Genomic DNA, 20544 nt, shown 5'->3' with positions numbered 1-20544 from the left:
TTTTTTGCGAAATGCAAAATAGCCAATTGTTAAAACAATGTTACGTATGAATTTGCTTGAATTGAAAGAACTGGGATCAGAGCCAGAGGGCATGCAGCATATCAATTATTTAAAAGTGAAATGTATTTATTTGCCATTGTAGGTGAGCTACTAAAGAGGGTGGCATATAGAATTAATAGTTAATGGCTATGTCTGATGCATGTTCTCTTAATTCAAGCAAATTCCTGTGTAACATGATTTCAACAAACAGTCAAAAAGCTAAAATGTGACATGATCTGATCCATGGGGGCCAAAGGTGGCAAATTTGAAATTGAGATATAAAGGCAAAAATATGGAGTAAAAAACAATAAAATACATAAGAAAATACACATCACAAAGCATCAGAACTTTAGAACCATTATAGTAACTCAATTTTCAAAAATGCCTCCTTTGGCCCCATGGAGCAGAAATGATGTATATTCATACATAGCGGTAAATGTACAACTTCACTCAAATTTGGGGCGCTTTCACCGGCTCAACCTGGGTCTTCAGCAGATGTTATTGCTCTGAAGATTTGTTGTTGCTAGTGAACTTTACCTTCACATGAAGTTTAATTTTGCTTTCTATTACAAATTCACTGGATCTTTGGAAATCCTAATACGATGGCTCCTTTTTTGTACTACATGTTTTGTATCCCTTTTGAAAACAGTGCCATACAAGCAAGTGCTCACATTTGTGCAGATGTTCAACCAAAATGTTTGTACACCTGATAAATAAGTTTGTTAGTCAGCAGTCATGTCAGTATTATGCTAGTGTATAGAAATTGTATAGAAATTGGAATAATGTAAATAATAAAGAAACAAAATCTGAATCTGATGTCTTTATAGAATTATTTTGTTGATAGTTTATTCATTCCCAAGTTTCCATGTACTGACTAATATAAGATTACTGCAAACATGGCGCTACATTAAATTCAAAAGGCTAGTTTGCGTCTGACAGCAGGGCAAAAGCGTGGCATTATTGGTTGCTGACCTGCGTAGTACTGCATTTTTGGACTGGTTCACAGGATGTCATACTAGTCTTTAATTTGGTCTCAATTATAGAGGCACTTAATGGGCTATTCCATGTAAAATCAACACACCCCCTGTGGAAGATTTTGGAAATATCTTCCACAGGGGGGAGTATGAATTTCAAATGGAATGAACACAAAAGCAGCTCCATTTGAATTTCATACACCCTCTGAGAAAGATTCAACCTGAATCTTCCACTGAGGGAGGGTGTGTTTCAAATTGAATTGCTAATGTGTTCATTTGATTTGAAATTCATACTCCCACTGTGGAAGATATTTCCAAAATCTTCCACAGGGGGTGTGTTGATTTTACATGGAATAGCCCAATGTCCCTGGTGATGAGGAATGAGTGTGGGAGGGGACTATGAAATGAGCTCCGTCCGTCTGTAGGGGGTGTGACAAGAATGACAAGCCTACATCTCCCACATGCTTTGACATATTTCAATGGGACTTGAACCCAATGACCCTTGTTTCAGGAATCATTTTCACCAGGGAGGGCGGGTTAGTGCAGTGGTCTTCTCACTCGCTTCTCACCACTGTGGCCTGGGTTCAATTCCCCGCGGTGCCACATGTGAGTTTGGACCTCTTCCCATATCCCTGTCCCGTCATATCCGGATGGCATCCCTTGAATTTAGTAGCCTCTGAGCACTATTGGGTTTAGCCTGGCTTCGGCCGAATGTTATAAATAAGGTCTCATGAAAATATAATATTTGACCTCAGATGACCGTGTAATATTATTACTTTCATTGCTGATCATTTACAGGTTCATGGATATCAAGCAATCTTTACTTACTTGACCTCTATTGACCTCAGAATAAATGTAAAAGAAAATATCAGGAAAAATACCCCAACAGATATATCAAGGGTTGAGAACCAGGAAGCTTCAACTCACAAGCTGAGGCTTTCCAGTTCTCAACCCTCGATATACATACACGAACACAGATGAATGTGCTATCTCAATATCCCCCTTGATATTGGGTGTTGCCAGTTGATGGAAAATCAACTTGCAACACCAAGACCAGTAAATAAACACCAGTTTTCAATGATTATAATCAATACATATAATTATCAATACATACAACGTTATCAAAGAGAGTTTAAGAGGCACACATTGAAAAATTTCCAAAAATACTCCTCTATGGTGTTAGTGCAAGAAGGCCTATCTGTAATAGCTGCCAGGTGTCATTTGTGTACAATATAGAATGCACAAATTGTCAAATGTCTATAGGGCAGCTATTGCAGATTGGGTCTTTTTTTTTGCACCGACCCCTTAAATTATACAAAAGGAAAAAATGCAACTGAATTCCCAATCCATTAAAGTTGTACAGCAAAATATATACAAATAATATTTATGGTGAAATCTGCAATTCAGTACTGTGTAAATCAATATATTTGACCCATCGTATAAAAACTACGCAGTTTAATACCTTCAAAATATACATATTTCCTATCAAGTTCAAAACTGCTTGTTTGCTTTAAAATTACATCACACATTTATGTTGGATGTAGACATTAATATTTTACATTATCCTTTTTTTTTTCCATGATATTTTCAAACATATTTTCTTCATTATCTTTAAATGTGGATTGCCATGTTTTGATGTGATGGGTCACATAATAATTATTACTTTTAACTGGTAGTATTTGTTTTATCAAACTTCTTCGAATCTACGATTGACTCGTGCTGGTTTGCGTAGTTTCATCTTCAATTGATTCCAAAACAATTCTTGTCCAATCGGATCTTCAGTCCACTTTAGTACTTCCTTATTTTGTAATATCTGACGAAGCAAAAATGTCTTTTTATGATCGGGGATTTCTCCAATCTGTACAAGAATAAGTACATCTTCATTGTCCATTACCAAACGCATTCTTGCAATCTGTAGCTGATAATGACACCATCCATCATCCATGAAATTCTCAGATAAAACTACAATAGTTTTACGGCTTTTAGAGATACCATGGCATATAGCATTCAGAATATAGTGCCCTGCGGGAATATCACCTCTTTCTTTCATACAAAGACGGAACGGTTCAGGTCCATCTTCAATGTTTGGAGTGAGTTGGTCATCTATCCATGCTTGACTCTCCCTGTGGTAGGCAACATAAGCATGATACTGACGCCGCATGATTGGTGCTTCATATCTGTGATCAGCATCAACATCATCCTCATCATCGCTATTCATGATGTCAGCATCATCATCATTGTCTACATACCGCTGATATCTTCTCTGATAACACAAAACCCAGTATTTGTAATGTATGCGCCACCGATATTTATAAACCAAAGCACTTATTACACAAATTACAATCAATCCTGACACGCTAGGGGGAATATAGTATTCAAGATGCAAACTGCAGTCTAAACTAAATGATGTAATACCGCGATTCTCTCGTTTTGCAGGAGACTTACACAGGTATGCAAATTGTGGGTCAATGTACGTTATCTCATCTGTCAGTATCAAATCTTGTAGGGGTTCAATGTCACATGTGCAAGAAAAAGAGTTGTCTCCAAAATCAAGTAAGGTGTATGGTTCCTTCATCAAGAAAGAAGGTAGCGTAGTCAATGAATTGCCAGATACAATAAGTGTTTGCAGACTATTCATACCTTTCAAATTTAAATTGGCAAGATTGTTTCCGGCCAAATTCAGGTAGGTGAGATTTGACATGTGATGAAAGTGATTTTCAGGCAAGCTTTCTATTCGATTATGGCTGAGATCCATGTGGTGGAGATTTACTAGTGAAGAGAAATTATTTCTTTTGATATTGTCTATATTGTTGTTACTCACATCTAAATATCGTATGTTACGACTTTCAAGGAGGAATTGGGCAATTGATGACAATTTGCAGTTGGTCAATGTCAGCTGTTCTAGGCGAGGAAAGATGCCTTGTGTGTAAACAAAAACATTGTTTGACTCGGAGATGGAGAGTGACGTGAGATGTGAACAATTACCCCATACAAATGGGTATTTGTTGTTAAAGGAAAGTTTATTGAAGGAAATTTCCTCTAGTTTGGAAGATACAGTACACAATGGCATACAGCCTGGATCGGTTTGACTGTAAACATCATTTGTTTTAGTTGAAATATGAATAGATCTAAGGGTCATTGCCTCGGTGGGGCATATCATAATGCGAAAAAATATGTCTAGATCCGTTGCATAAATCTGATTGCTCAATGGTGTAATATAAGTAATGGGATTATTGGAAATATCCATAGATTCCAGTTGGAAAGTGATTTTCTGGTTATCATGTGTTGAGGTTAGGTCATTATTGCTCAAATCCAAATGTTTTAGTGAGCCTGCAAGCACTTGCAGTGCGTTACTAGGAAATATGGCAAGATTGTTATAACTGAGGTCCAGTAACTCCAGATGTGACAAGCCTCGAAACGCATATCTGGATAGATATGTGGACCATCTCCCACCCGCCGAAGTAAAAATTACAGTGAATATCAATTGTTTTAGGTATGGAAACATACTAAATGCATCATCTTTCACTGATAGTTCAGCATCATAATCTGAGTATAATCTAAGTATTATTAATTTTGTCACAGATGAGTGCAATAATGACCCAGCCCTCACTGATTGAAATACACACTTTTTATTTACCCCCAGGTATAGAGTTTTTAGTGAAGCTGGTAACCTTGTGATTAGTTCTGACCATTTGGTTTCATTCCAATATTCAGTATATTGCGGCCTGTAATCTGTAGAATGTGATAAAAGCAGACTGTTGAGACTCGACATATTCCCGAAAGGACATGTTAGATAGTCGAAATGATTGTCAGCTATGTTTAGGTCTGGTAACATAGAAAGGCCTTCTATTGCTTTACATGATGTAGAGGTTAATGCATTGTTATGAAGATCTAAAAACATTAAACGCGTAAGATTCACAAAGACTGTCTCAGGTAAGTTTGATATGTCATTTCTTGATAGCAATAAATTTTCGAGATTGACAAGCTTTGCAAATAATTTTTCTGGTAAGCTTGATAACCTACGAATCCCGGATGCGGAAATCCCGGTTAGAGACAAATATGTGAGACTTGTGAGATTCACAAACAATGTCTCTGGTAACCTTGATATGTGATTAGAGTCTAGCTTTAAATATTTCAAACTGGTGAGGTCTTCAAACATAGTAGCTGGTGGCGAATTGAAATCCATGTAATTATTGTTAACATTCAGGAAGATTAGATTGGTCAAACCTTGGAAAACAGAATCAGGTAAAAAATCTATGGAATTCGATTCCATATCAAGCCACTGCAACTCATGTAATCCACTGAATACTGATGGTGGTAGACTGGATAAACCACTGTCAGTGATATATAACTTTTTTAATGATGTAGTAGAATAGAATGGGCTTCCATGGAGTATAAGGCTGTTTTGATGACTTAGATGTAGAATTTCCAGCGTGTTCAATCCTGGCAATGTATCATTGGAAATGTAGAGAATCTTGTTGTAGCTCAAGTCCAACACTCGCAAAGACAAACTTGCGTCAAATGTAATGTTGCTCACAGAGTTGTGACTCAAATCTAATTCTTGAAGTGAAGTGAGATGAATAAAACTTGTCCCATTGACAGTTTCAAGATTATTATAACTCAAATCTAAGGTCTTGACATTGTGATCCTTCAGCGGTGGAATACTTGTAAGTTTCCTGTTGCTGCAATCTAAGATTGTTTTGTTGTACACCTTGCATGGTAATCCCTTTGGGTATGTGTATGTACAGCATGAATCCACAATAACAGCAAGAAATGTAAACAGACGGATCAGAGAAAACATGATGTCCACTTTATATTGGCAAATTTAATGTAAAAATGAAGAATGAAAACTTGATCATAAACAGTGTGTTCAGATTTCAAAATGACGTATCGAGTCACTGTAACATTACTTCCTTCTTTGGCTTCTTCGACTCAATAGTGTCTTTCTCACAATGACGCAGTACAAACTATACAGTACACCTATATCTGTGTATGGAAAATGAAGTGATATAAATAGCCCAATGAGGCAAGTTTGGAAATTTTCTTTTCAGAAAACTTATGAACTGTGTTAGAACATAAAAGAGGTCAGCTCTGACGTATATGAGGAGGCGAAACATGTGATCGCATGTGACCAATCACATTATAACACGACAGTTGTGAAGATAATAACAACACATTAACTAAGCAAGGTTAGATCTGACATTGATTAATACAATACATAAGGAAATGACGTTTTGTATTGTTCTCTTCATAAAACCAATCATTCTGTAAAGTCAAATTAAGTTCAATTTCCAGCTCATTGAATACTAGGTTGCCAGGATGGTGATAGACTGACTATAAATGTAAAAGGGAAAATTGTTTGTGTGTGTTATTTTCTGTACCCTGCCAATTTAGAACTACTTTGCTTGAATCTAAATTTGCAATTTTGAGTTTTCTTACATTTAGAACAACAACTTACTTTCTTTGATTTTAAATTCGTAATTTTGAGTTTTGTACATAGACCTATCTGTAAAAGAACATTATTGGTGCATTTTTACTTTTGTGGAAATTGTGTTGAAAATTTATTTGTTTGTTTGTTTGTTTGTTTACCCAGGTTGGTCCGTGAGGGACACATGCTAATCCATGGACCATTCCAAGCTCGTACTATAAAACAGCACAAGCCTGGATAGCCAGTGTAGGCTAACAAATATGCATGCTGGCCTAGATAGCTTTGATTAAACAAAGCAAGAAATGGAAGAAAATAGCAAGGAAAAGAAGAAAGAGAGAAGGCCACTCCCAAACACAATTGTACAATTTTACTCTTAGCCCTTACTTCATGAGAAAGGAAACTGGAATTCCAATCTCAAGCCCCGATGCAAAGGCTATCGTTTTGGCTAAACAACAGAAAATCAAGACCAAGACTGAAACCAAATTGTTATTTGTGAGACAGCAAAGTATTTTATTGGCTATATTTACCCAGTATTTGTTTTCATAACAAAAAACCCAAAACATGTGAAGATATAATACAATATAAATACACATAACATAGTTAACTGCAGTCAACCAACAACACCTGGTCGGATCAATTCAACATAGTTCTTACATAAATTCCAATTCATTCTTCAGTTCCAGACTGATATTTTACCTTTATAATTATAAATTTACCATTTGAACACTGACCATATGAGGATGCCAATACAAAATCATCAACATAAGCAAAATAAATTTAGTACAAAAAAGAAAAAGTAAAACTTATATCATCGCATTTGAACTAAAATACAAAATACACCTTCATGGCATACAAGTATTCTTAATGGGTATGAATGACTCAGTCCAAGTTATTGTGGTTTTGATGTCATCCACAACTCACTTGAATAGGAGAAGTCTACATTTGACTTGATGGTTCAGCGGCACAAAGACGTATGTCCGTTACCTGGCGTGTGTGATTATGCAGGCATGGTGTATACACAGAATTGAGTGGACTCATTCACAGGCAGGCATACACCTAGTAGCTAATTGCGATACATATTTTGCTGCTGAGTTATCAAACGGTTATTCATGAAGTATCTCGGGTCTTACCTGTCAAATTAAAATAACTTATATACAACTTTACAAGTATTGAAATCATTCAGTAACAAATAATCAACAAAATTAAAATTCACAATACATATATTCTACAAAAATAATATCAGCATTTACATAATTACAAACAATAATTAAATTTTGTACTGGCAACCTCTTGGAAAGTGAACAAATAATTAAATAGTTTATTTTTAAAGTTAATGATTATTTAATATCTTCATGCCTGCATGATATTTCAATTTCTGGATATCAATTAATTAATTATTACTTTCCTACACATGATTTTTATATCAATATCACATATACGGATATTCATTAATAAGGAGATAGTTAAAACCAATAACAAAGCACATGCACCAAATCTTGTCTTGACTGACTAACTGTATAATATTAAGATGTGAAAATTAAACAAGAATTTTAAGTTTGAGATATATCATAGCTTGCTCATTAGCATAATTTCCTTTGATCTTACTTGATTTCACCAATAATATTAAATGTAATTGAATTTAATGTTTTGTTATTGTTTAAATGTATCCCATGTGGTGGAGATTGTCTACTCAGCAATGGGATACAAGCTCTCTTGGATAATGATCACGACTACATTTGATTCCATTTTGAACTCCACAGCCCCCAAAGTTACCAAAAGTGAATCACTGGACACTAACATGGGTTGCCAGTCTCTTTACAGTTGTGACTGAAAATTTGAGGTCTTAATTTGTCTTGAGATCACAATTAAAATGAGTTATTCCAGTTGAAATCCATACGCCCCCTATGAAAGACATGACCTTAATCTCCCTCATAGGGGGTGTAGATTACAAATTAAGTCACGCATTCAGGTAGCCCTTTTGAAATTCATACTCCCTCTGTGGGAGATCAAAGTCATGTCTTCCATAGGTGTATGAATTTCAACTGGAATGGTCCGATGTCAACCAACACAAATAACCTTTCATTCTTGTATCACATGTAATTTTACCCAAACACATACATGTATGTACAATATCAGTTTTCTTTAAACTGTACAATAAATCACTTGAAAATTATGAATTGTAACAAAAAAAACTGCTATCAACTTTCAATTTTTCCCGTTTTCTATACATGCTAAATTTGCTAATGGCCAAAAAGTAACTTATATATTAATCTGGAAGACTTCTACTTTTAAGCAATCAATACTGCAAACAAAATACCGATAACACATTTCAAACATTTAGAGGTATAATGTGATAATAATTATAAAAACACACTCAACATGTCCAAGTGTTAATAATTTATAACACACATACCTCATACACATTATATAGCGATGCAATACCTCCTATATTTTTATATGCTATCCGTAATTTTTTGCAGTAAAATGTCAATAAATAGCTTTTTCTTTTCAGCTGCCAAGTATTTTTATGTAAGTATATAAAAGTGATATTGACTGGCTAATTTGGGTGCAATACTAGAAAAATTAACTTATACAACATTTTTACTTTCTAAATTTGGAGAAAAAGAAAAAAAGATATCGATATTACAATTCATCTGCTTAGTGCCAGAAGTGGGTTAAGTGGAATAGCTGCCACGTGTAGCTGCCATGGGTTAAATGTGTACAATATACTGTGGGTAAATTGCCAAATGTTCAGTGGGCAGCTATTGCACTTACCCACTCCTGGCACTAAGCAGTCAAATTGTCTTGTGCTGGTTTAATAATTTCAGTCAATATTTCCCATGTCTCCTCCGCTGCCCGTTTGATTTCACTCACTCCACTTAAAACGTCTGCCAATGATTACATCACAGCCCTTTTTGGTGGTTGAACTCTTTTCTACGACTTCATCAAGCATGACTTGAATCAAAGCATTCAATATGTAAATCGTCTACTTAATATTCATGAGTCGTGACCAGCAGTGACCATAGTCACATGGAGTGATTATAATTCCATAGAACCCTATTTGTGCTATATTTTGTAGTACCCAAAGTTCCTGGATGGACTTTACTTGTGGTATATCCTGTCACCAATGGGCTATTCCAGTTGAAGACATAACCTTACTCCAATACAGGGAGTGTAGATTTCAAATGGAATGGCCTGGAATAGCCCATTCAGAGATGGGGTTATACTTGCAAGTGGCAGACGGTTTGTATGGAGTAAGTGGGGTCAAACCCGTGGCAGACGACACTAATATTCCCCACCCCTTGGAGACAAAGCAGTGATTTTTTTAATTAATGGGAACCACCAACAATTGACTGAAGTGACTCAATCGAAGTTGAATAAAATAAAATCTCACAATATTTGTACATTGTACAATCAAAATCGTATTGATACGGCAAACTTTTTAAAATAAACATCACGGTACTTCAAATCCGTACGATTTTCAATGATGGGACCAAGTCGAAATCAAGATAAAAATATACATGGTGCGATCACCTATTCAACTATTGTCAGTTGCTACGAGGGCAGATGCAAGGTCCAAAAATCCACCCACATTTCCCATAAAATGCAAAAAATTGAACCAGAATTGAGACTTAACCCTATGAGAACTACCTGCCGATTGGCCAAAAAGAAGATTTCATTATCAATTGGCCCAATCAGCAACATTGTTAGAATAATTTCACCACGCAAAAACATTGGGGTGTATTATTTGCAAAGCTCCATTCTGATTGGTGATTAAAGTAAAGATATCATGTAATTGACCAATCAGAGGCAATGTTAGATCGGCAGGTAGTGCTCAGGGGTTCAGTGATGTGACAGGTGCAAGCCAAACTCCCGCTATCCCAGTACTCATAACTACATTGCAAAAGTACTGAAGTTTAAAATAGGGAAGATGTCTGTAAGATTTAATACGCAAGCTACAACACTTATGTACATATCCCTATGACAATGTATTGGTATCCAATTATATTCACTATATTTATCCGTCATCAAAAAGACACTACCTTATTTGTTTAAACACCTTGTTGATTAACAAAGTCACACAGTACTTTTTTGATAATATAAAAATTACACATAAAATGTTTTGGCATGATAAATAACTGTTTGTGTTTGCAATGGCAACAACAGAACTGCACAGAGTTGAGGACAAAAATATTCAAAACATTAACTAGTTTGCATCCATTGAAAGTCTCAATATATACATATAAGTCAAGAATAGAATAAAAACAAAAAAATGACAGTCAATTCTACAAAGGTAACTACATGTATATATATTATCATAATTATATTAAAGCCACATTACAGTGTTTTGGTTTCATTTTAGTTGAAATATTCATTGAAGGAACAGGTTCTTTTCGGGTTAATTTTCGCTCTATTTTGTGAAAATGTTTTCGCATGAATTTGAAATCAATTAAGTGAGAATCAATCTGAAAAACACTTTAGAACTTTACATCAATTACCAGTTCCATATGAATATTTAATTGTTTAATTTCTAATTGCATAATAAGTTAAACGGTACATTTATATAATTTGATACTGAAACATGTTAACCCCATGAGAACTACCTGCCGATTGGCCAAAAAGAAATTTTCATTGTCAATTGGACCAATCAGCAACATTGTTAGAATAATTTCACCACGCAAAAAAATTGGGGTGAATTATTTTCAAAGCTCCATTCTTATTGGTGATTAAAATGAAGACATCATGTAACTGACCAATCAGAGGCAATGTTAGATCGGCAGGTAGTGTTCAGTGAGTTAAATTGATAAAGTTTGAACTTTTTGAATATTTCATAATCCATTTCTTACAGATTTTGATTTTTGATATTTAGTTGCTTCAGCAAAACTGATAAAATAAAAGCAAACAATTATCTCACAAAAATATGAAAATTTCTTCCAAAAGAACATTTTCCTTCCAATTTTATTAATTAATATTATTTACACTTTAGTACACAATAATTTGTTTACTTACACATAATAGATAAATACTGAAGATTTGAAACATACAATGGTCAAAAAAAAGTATATGGTTTAATTATTACTACATACACTATGTTCAATAACTACAAGTATTTCAGTACAAAAATAGACCATGGGAAGAATTGGATGGGAGGGGATATAGTGATAAGAAAATGAAGTGACTGAATTATGCTTGAGATACACTATAGTAACAAGCAGTTTAGCGATTCTTGCATGAAATTGTTTTTGCAGCTCAAAATTTTGAAGCCCTAATAGTATTTTATATGTTATTAACATGTTTGTTCAGTTTTACACATTTGATTTTATCTACTGTGACACTCACATGCAAACCATGTTACATTATTTTAACATATACAAGAACGCAATCTTTATTTATTCTAGGACCTTAACCATATGTGTAGCTACAAGCAGCATGCTATTCTTAAAGCTTATCGTTTTTGTAAAGTTTTTTTTTTCAAATTGATAATTTATTGGTACCTTTCATTCATCTATCAGCCTCCATGTTCCAACCTACCATATGCTAAAAAAACACTTGTTTGAATTTGTATTTACTTTAAAAAGATGACAGTAAGACAAATATTTGCACGGATTTAAAAATGAATTACAATAAAAACACATACATTGGAATATTCCAGTTCAAATCCATACACCCCTAAGGAAGGCATGAACTTAATATCTCATACAGGGGGTGTAGATTTCAAATGGAACCACCAATTCAGGTAACCCCATTTGAAATTTACATTCCCTGTTTGGGAGATTACGGTCATATCTTCCATAAGGGTGTATGTATTTTAACTGGAATAGTCTGGAATTGTTTACCAAAACAATGACATGTATTAAAATGTACATATTGTATTCCAAAGTAGTAAACTTAATGACCACCCTGTATGTTAGGAAAGACTTGCATAATACTGTAATATGATAACCATTTAGGGACTGGTCAATATTTACACTACGAATTGGGCTGATCCATTTAATGTCCGCACTCCCTTTGTGGGAGATTGTGGAAATATCTTCTGGGGGATGAATTTCAAATGGAATTAGCACAGTAACCAACTCTATTTAAAACTCGCCCTCCCTCTGTGGAAGATTCAGGTTGAATCTTTCTCAGAGGGTGTATGAAGCTTAAATTGAACTGCCTAATGTATTCATTCCATTTGAAATCAATACTCCCTCTGTTGAAGACTTTAGATTAATCTCAACAGGGGAAGTGTGAATTTCAAACAGAAAAGCACATTTTGGTTGACAGTATAAGGGAGCAGATCTTTATAAATGAAAAAACATACATGAACTGTATTCAATTTACAAATTTAGGAATTTTTTGTCTGATTTTGATTTTCTTCTCCCATTTCCTCAGTGAGTAAATATTGACAAGTCCTTTAGAATGTAGAGATTGATTTTACTATATTGACATGGTTATGACATGGATCCCTAAAAAAGGGCTTTCTTAGCTTATTTGAGAAAGTATTTACAACAGTAACAACATACATTTCCATATCTTGCTCTCAAAGATGCAAGAACTTTCTGTGAAATTTGTCTGAAATATAGGCTCCAAAAACAAATGAATGACGATTTCTCTTTTAAAGGTCTGTATTTAAAATTTCCCCCACGAGAGAAATCCTGGTAATGGGCCTGAAAATACTGACAATTTGGAGTAAAATTTGGTGTTCAAAAATCACACAATTTAAAACACCAATTTAAAATAACATGAAACTGATACATGGACAGGTGCAGGACTGCCAGTTTAGTTACAATCATTAATACAGCTGATAGAAATTTTATTTGAAGAGTGAATTATTAACCCTTTTTAATTGTGATTAGACTAACACTGTTTAAAATGAGCTAGTCATTATCCTTGTTAAAAAAAACTCAATAGTTCAAAATATTAAACATCCGCCATGACAAATTAAGAGTGCAGTTAAACCAGTTTTAATCCTAGTAATCTTTATTTCTTGTTCACTAACCCTGGTTAGTTCTTTAACCCTGGTTAGTTTTTCAACCCTGTTTAACTCTGGTTTCCTCTTTCATGCAGTATGATACATTGTCTCAATCCAAAATAGAAATTACATCCAGAAACTGGAAAATAGATCTAACTAGTAAGAATTTGGTTAGTAGTTTGATGAAATTCCACACAAAGAAAAGTGATTCTTGTTCAATATGATGCAACCTGAATAAATATTAAGCCTTTTCTAAGACTGTAAAAATGTAGCAAAATACTATACCATGTAATTCTATCTTCGTTGAAAATATGTTATCGGTTTTGCATGATTGAAAAGTACGAAATAAATGCACCAAAACACACTAAAAATGCACCATGTTCACAACATCATTGTTACCCATAATAAAACAACAAATATGGTGGGCCTTTTTAAAAGAAATTCTTGTTTATACAAAGTTTGCAAGATTAAGTGGGAAAATATTTAAAACTGATTTGTTTATGAAGACTTAGAATTTTTTACACAATATTACATTGTTCTCTAATTTAATTTTATATTATTGTAAATTCTGAGTCAATGTGCCAGCTGAGAAAATTTGACATCATTCTGTTATTTCTGTCAGTTATCATGGTTACAGGGGAAAATCAACAGCATACCTGCAGTTCATATACTTCTATTATACATTGATCACTTCAAGTTCGGTAGTGACGTCAATGATATTTCAAGGTTGCGCCGCAAGTGTACCGACGAGCCATCCTTATACGTGCACAATTCGAATCTGCGACTGGCGAAATACGCACATGCTCCACTACCGAACTCAGTGGCATGTTTTGTTGGTCATTCGGGGGAAATCAGTCATTTGGCTCGTTTACACTCCTAATCACGACTCCATTCGGGGTAACTTAACAACCTGCCCCCCCCCCCCACTTTAAATGTGCTGCGCATGCCACTAACCGAACTTGTGGTGAACCAAAGAATGGAAACACTTTCCAGTTGTCATTCATATCAAACAGGATTGTTGTGCCTTTTTAAATACCACAACACATAATTATGCCTCTAAATAAGTGGGGTTTTTTGACGAAAGAGACGAAAGGCAGACACCCATCACAAAAAATGTTTGGAGTTTGAACAACTATATTACATGTATTATTGTAAGACCAACCTATTGCAATGTTTTTGTGGAGGGTGTCTGCCTTTTGTTTCTTTCATCAAAAATACACTCATTTAGAGGCATATATGCTTGTAGATTGAATTCTACGGTATCACATAAGTATTATTTGTGACACGATCTGCCTGGTCCATGGGGCAAATTTGAAACTGAGATACAGGCAAAAATATGGAGTAAAAAAACAATAAAATACATAAGAAAATACACATCACAAAACCTCATAACTTTAGAACCAAGTATGCTGGACCTTTGATGTTTTCAGTATATGATAGCCTAATGTTACTACAAGGTAATAATCATAGTAACTCAATTTTTAAAAAAATGCCTCCTTTGGCCCCCCCCATGGACCAGATCGTGTCACATATGTGTACATCCATATCAAAACGATGCACTTGTTGGCTGCTACATGTGTTTCATTTCATATTTATATAGCTAGTAAAAATACCAGACTTATCCCAGGTGGAGGTCACTTCAAGTCACATGGTTTAGGAATACAGAGAACATTCCTTAACCATGTGTCTTATGGATGATTAAAAGTGACTTCCACTTGAGATGAGTCTGGTATTTGTTCCTAGCTATTATGTGAAACAAGACACACGTAGCAGCCAACAAGTGTATCGTTTTGATATGGATGTACACATATTTCTTTGCAGTATGACACATTGCTTCCGAATCATAATAATAACCAACTATATTACACACATGGATATCTTTAAAATGTTTAAAAAAATAAAAATAAATAAAATAAGCCAAACCTTACATTGTTCCCTGTTGACAGAATTGGTCTTATGTTGGACCCTTTGTGTGATTGAAATACATTGGTAACAATAACTTGGTATAACTGTGAAATTATTGAAATCCACTATTTACTGTACAAAAACACATGCAAATATTGATACAAAATAATACTAAAATCCAAACGGCATAAAAATGAATGTAGTGCAATTTGGTTTGATAAAGCTCTGATCATATAATCTAGTACACTTAACATAAATGCAGAAGTCGACTGCTGGGCATCAGGGTTCACACTGAATGTTTAGATCAACTTGCACGTTGGCCCAGATTGGATCAAAGATCTGATCACAAAATCTAATACACTTGACTTGACATAAATGCAGACATAAATGCAGAAGTATAGACTGCTGGGCATCAGGGTTCACACTGAACGTTTAGATCACCTTGCATGTTGGCCCAGATTGGACCAGTTTGCTATTCTAGTTTCCAATTGTGACTTAAAATTCACAACTGGACCACGTCATAAGCAAATAATCATTTTCCTACATTTAGTTGCATATACAAGATGTATTTCTCAGAGCTTTAGTATTTTGGTCATGTATATAGTTTGTTCAAAACTAAACTTGGCAGACGAATTGTATCTTCCTTACAATAACTGGTATATATCCATTTTTCATGATCCACTTGGCTTGGTTAACTTTTACACCTTTATTAAATTAGCTTAGTGATAATTTTGTTTGTTTTTGGAAAATTATGAAATGATATTATTTAAAGCCAACTTGATGGCAATCACAAGCAAGTTCAGACTGACCTGTGTTCTACACATGGATCAATATACACAAAAGTTCATAAACTTATTGAAATTTGGTTAAAATATTAAACACCATCAACCAATAGCCAGTTCATACAGAGTGTCCCCAAAAAAGAGGCCCCTCATTGTGCCCTCTTTTTCTCCTATTTCTGAAAAGTTGATCAAATAAATTTTGGTATGTAAAGAAACCTTGAGTCGTTAGCTTTAATAAACCAAAACAATTATATCAATCGGCTCACAACTTTTGAAGATATGCTCTTTTAAAGAAATGGGGCCTCTTTTTGGGACACCCTGTAGAGTATTCAGTACTATACGTAACACCAGTATTTGCACGGTTTCATATAGTCTGTCAATTTAGTTTTGAATGTACTATAATAATGGGTGGTGGGTAATCCTGTACATAATTAGCTTAACTAAACCATGCCATACAACAATTTACAATGTGTGTATTCCATCTCAGCTGGTTCAACTGAAGTACAATTTAATCCGGTATATGCCATGCGATGCGACATCTGGAGTTGGAATGCGGGATAAATCAAAATCAATTTTAAGTTACCACCAAAAAACAAACTATGATATTTGGCACTAAACCTTTCACGAGTGCGTACTACCGTGATGTTGCAAAGTCAGAGCGAACAATGCGTACGGCCCAAACTTCATTCATAAATTTCCACTCGGCAACAGCAGATCGCCTCAGCAACCAATCAGAGACAAGTGCATTTCAACACAGTAAATATGTGATGTACGCTTAAAATATGCTCTAATCAAAGGTTTACTGCAAAATATTATAGTGATGTTTAATCCGTTTTCCTTCATTTCATCAATCACGCACCACTATAAACTTTCATATCTCAGAAATGAATTGATCAGTTTTGATGGCAGATTCCGTAAAAATGTAGCATAATAGTAATGATAATGTAAAATGTCTGAATCTATTGATCATCAATATCCGGCTCATTTTGCTTCTTCGCATCACATGCAGTATGGACCACTTCAACGTTGTATCTGTCAAGATGATGCATCCACAGTGGTATCCACTCCAGCATCTCATCTAAGATGATGCATCCACAGTGGTATCCACTCCAGAATCTCATCTAAGATGATGCATCCACAGTGGTATCCACTCCAGAATCTCATCTAAGATGATGCATCCACAGTGGTATCCACTCCAGAATCTCATCTAAGATGATGCATCCACAGTGGTATCCACTCCAGAATCTCATCTAAGATGATGCATCCACAGTGGTATCCACTCCAGAATCTCATCTAAGATGATGCATCCACAGTGGTATCCACTCCAGAATCTCATCTAAGATGATGCATCCACAGTGGTATCCACTCCAGAATCTCATCTAAGATGATGCATCCACAGTGGTATCCACTCCAGAATCTCATCTAAGATGATGCATCCACAGTGGTATCCACTCCAGAATCTCATCTAAGATGATGCATCCACAGTGGTATCCACTCCAGAATCTCATCTAAGATGATGCATCCACAGTGGTATCCACTCCAGAATCTCATCTAAGATGATGCATCCACAGTGGTATCCACTCCAGAATCTCATCTAAGATGATGCATCCACAGTGGTATCCACTCCAGAATCTCATCTAAGATGATGCATCCACAGTGGTATCCACTCCAGAATCTCATCTAAGATGATGCATCCACAGTGGTATCCACTCCAGAATCTCATCTAAGATGATGCATCCACAATGGTATCCACTCCAGAATCTCATCTGCAGGATGACCAGAGAGATTAGACAAGGAAAGTCTGCCATGTTAATCATGAAGGGGGAAATGGTGTACCTCTCGATTATTTCAGAAGCAAACTTTGATTTTAGGTATATGCTAACTCCTACAATAAGTTAGTCCAGTTATGGAAGACGTGATGTTAATCTTCCACACAGGGGGTTTAAAATTCAAATGGGGTTACCTGAATGGTGACCCCATTTGAAATCTACACTGTGTGGGAGATTAAGGTCATGTCTTCCATAGGAGTATGTATTTCAACTGGAATAGCCCAATCTCTGTGCTATGCATCATGCTGCTGAGGCTGACAAAGCCCACGTGTTGCATGCTCACTCTTAAATAAGCCAGTATTTGTTTGGTCCCCAACATGACAATTCAACATGGCTGACTTCCCCCATCATGCATGGTGTCATACAGAATCTCAACTCTCCTATATGTCAACACTGATTAATAGGTAAATTTTCACGGGAAAAATTTCTGGACACGTGACCAGTGCGTATCAATGTGAGTGTAACCTCCAGCCTGATCTCTGACCCCCGGCGGTGACCTCGCTATTTAAGTCTTAGTAATTTTGAATTGGAATAGTATTTTTGACCGCAATTTTGATAGAAATTTGTGCATTGCAAATTTATTGAATATTATGTAATCTTAATTTCTTCACGATATCATCAAAACGTAATTTCAAAAATATCTATATCTATCTTACCATAATATTATTAATTTGCGACAAGTAACTTATTTTGCAACAAAGGAGGAATTCTTCCTATTCAAATACATTGGAAGAACACCCGCTGTGCTCGGGGTCACTTTCCATAATGCTAATATGTCTCGCCCATGGTGTATCACGTGTCCAGAAAATTTTCCGTGAAAATTTTCCTATTAATTCCGACTGTATGTAAACTCTTTGAGGATGACATAGACATACTTGGTCCTGCTGCAGTTGTTGCACACCCTTGTAAAGATGGATATCCATAGCCATAATAAATAACATTTGTTGGAACAAAATCTGCATTTACTGAGGAATAATGTCTTACTTCAACCTGAATAGACTATACATGATTGAATTTATGCAGTGTATCTGTTAAAATTGCTCAGAGCAAACAAATCCAATTTGATTATAACATATACCACAAAAAACTCCACTTCACATTTTGAATTTGTTTCTACAAAAATGTTACAGTACAGTACATGTCATGCAATTGACAATGTTCTAAATGACAAAAAATGGCCTCATATTATGGTAGAAAGTACTTCTTTGTTGCGATAATGTTCACTATAACCCAGTATACCAGACTACGACAAGTAGTAGATGCATGCACTATGGACCACAATGGCCTCATCCCAATGGCATAGTTCAATAACCTCAATTGAACAATCATAGTGCAAAATTGGACCTTAAATTGTAGAGTAGGAGTTTTTGTACCCAAATTTTCAAAGATCATTTAATGAATGTGCAAAATGTATTGGGTTAAAGAACTGTGCCTTGATAGATGAGCATGTTGTGTGGGGCATACAAACAATATACTGTTTACTACAGCAGCATATTAAAGCTTGTTCTGGTTGAAGCAAGTACTACTGGCTCAACACAGGTACTGCAGTGTCGTTATTTCTACTGCTTACTAGGTACTTCAGGGTATACTTTGAGAAGTGACCTCGCCAAAATGATCTACGAAGTTGGAGAGAAGAACACAACTGGAGCTACTCCATAGGTATTCTGCGGTCATCTAATTGAAGTTCTCAGAGTCTTATGTTCATCATGTTTGTTTCTTCATCTCAGGTATATGTGCAGAACCGGGTGGTGATTTCTAGGCAAACAATTTTACACGTTCCACCACATTGAAGAGTAGGAACTGCTACAAGAGCTACTCCGTAGGTATTCCATGGATATCTACACAAAGTTCTCGGAAGAGTCTTGTGTTCATGTCCCTTGTTTGTTATCATATGTTTATGTGCAGAATCTGGCTGTGATTTAATGTTACACAGGTAAACAATGCTATGAAATTGAACAAGGGTTCTACATAAAATGTTTCACTGGGATATATTAATGTACATGCACCTTCAGTGTACACATATTAATATCCATAAATTGATCCATTTTTCAGTCAGAACATGGGTGTAAATTTGATGGTGTAGTCTCTTACAATGGTCCCATGTTATATACACACAATAATGCATCAATTAGTAAACTTTTTGACCGCTTTCAGTATAGACATCCTGTGGCCGAGACTAGTGACACCGAGTTCTATCAGTTCCTCTTTTGTCATTTCTAATAAGAGTTCACCGGTGATGTCATTGTTAATGAAAGTATCGCGATGCTCGTTGAGATTCAGTGATGACAACCAGTCTCCAACTTCCATCGGAGTCCAGGCAGTGATGGTTTTGTTTTGGAATCCTGTAGAGGAAAAAAGACGGGAAAAAATGGGGATGAGTAATACATCGTCGTTGGGCAGAAAAAACCTTGTGGCCCCTGAACATGTTTAAAACAAAATGACCAACAGGTTGCATAGGAGGTTTTGCTTTAAAACATGTTCAGGGGCCAATGACACATAGGAGGTTTTTCCTGTGCAATGAAATGACAACATAGTAATTGGTAATAGCCTACCGTTTCTGGTTTACTTTAATCCAGATTTTGGCTCAAATTGCGTAGAAAAGGGATCTTGGAAAAGTCTAAAACTAGGTCGC

At 35.5% G+C, this 20544-nt stretch overlaps 3 protein-coding genes across 5 annotated transcripts in view; all 3 read right to left on the bottom strand.

Annotated features, from left to right (window-relative positions):
- Positions 1-20544, bottom strand: part of LOC140165660 (UDP-glucuronosyltransferase 2A1-like) — a 455852-nt gene that overhangs the window by 156561 nt on the left and 278747 nt on the right. The gene's annotated exons all lie outside the window — the stretch shown is intronic.
- On the bottom strand, positions 2403-5948 carry LOC140165656 (uncharacterized). The gene has a single exon (XM_072188953.1). The coding sequence runs from the start codon at positions 5812-5814 to the stop codon at positions 2701-2703; it is 3114 nt and encodes a 1037-aa protein (XP_072045054.1). The 5' UTR covers positions 5815-5948; the 3' UTR covers positions 2403-2700.
- LOC140165661 (SH3 and multiple ankyrin repeat domains protein 3-like) overlaps positions 19432-20544 on the bottom strand; it is a 116700-nt gene continuing 115587 nt past the window's right edge. For all 3 annotated transcript variants that reach the window (XR_011860747.1, XR_011860748.1, XR_011860750.1), the window contains one exon: positions 19432-20254. The gene's annotated coding sequence lies outside the window, so the exon portion shown is untranslated. The remainder of the gene's footprint in view (positions 20255-20544) is intronic.

This window comes from Amphiura filiformis, chromosome 12, assembly GCF_039555335.1.
Source record: "Amphiura filiformis chromosome 12, Afil_fr2py, whole genome shotgun sequence".
Classification (NCBI taxonomy): domain Eukaryota; kingdom Metazoa; phylum Echinodermata; class Ophiuroidea; order Amphilepidida; family Amphiuridae; genus Amphiura; species Amphiura filiformis.
The sequence above is the reverse complement of the archived record's forward strand: the minus strand, read 5'-3'. Positions and strand labels throughout refer to the sequence as shown.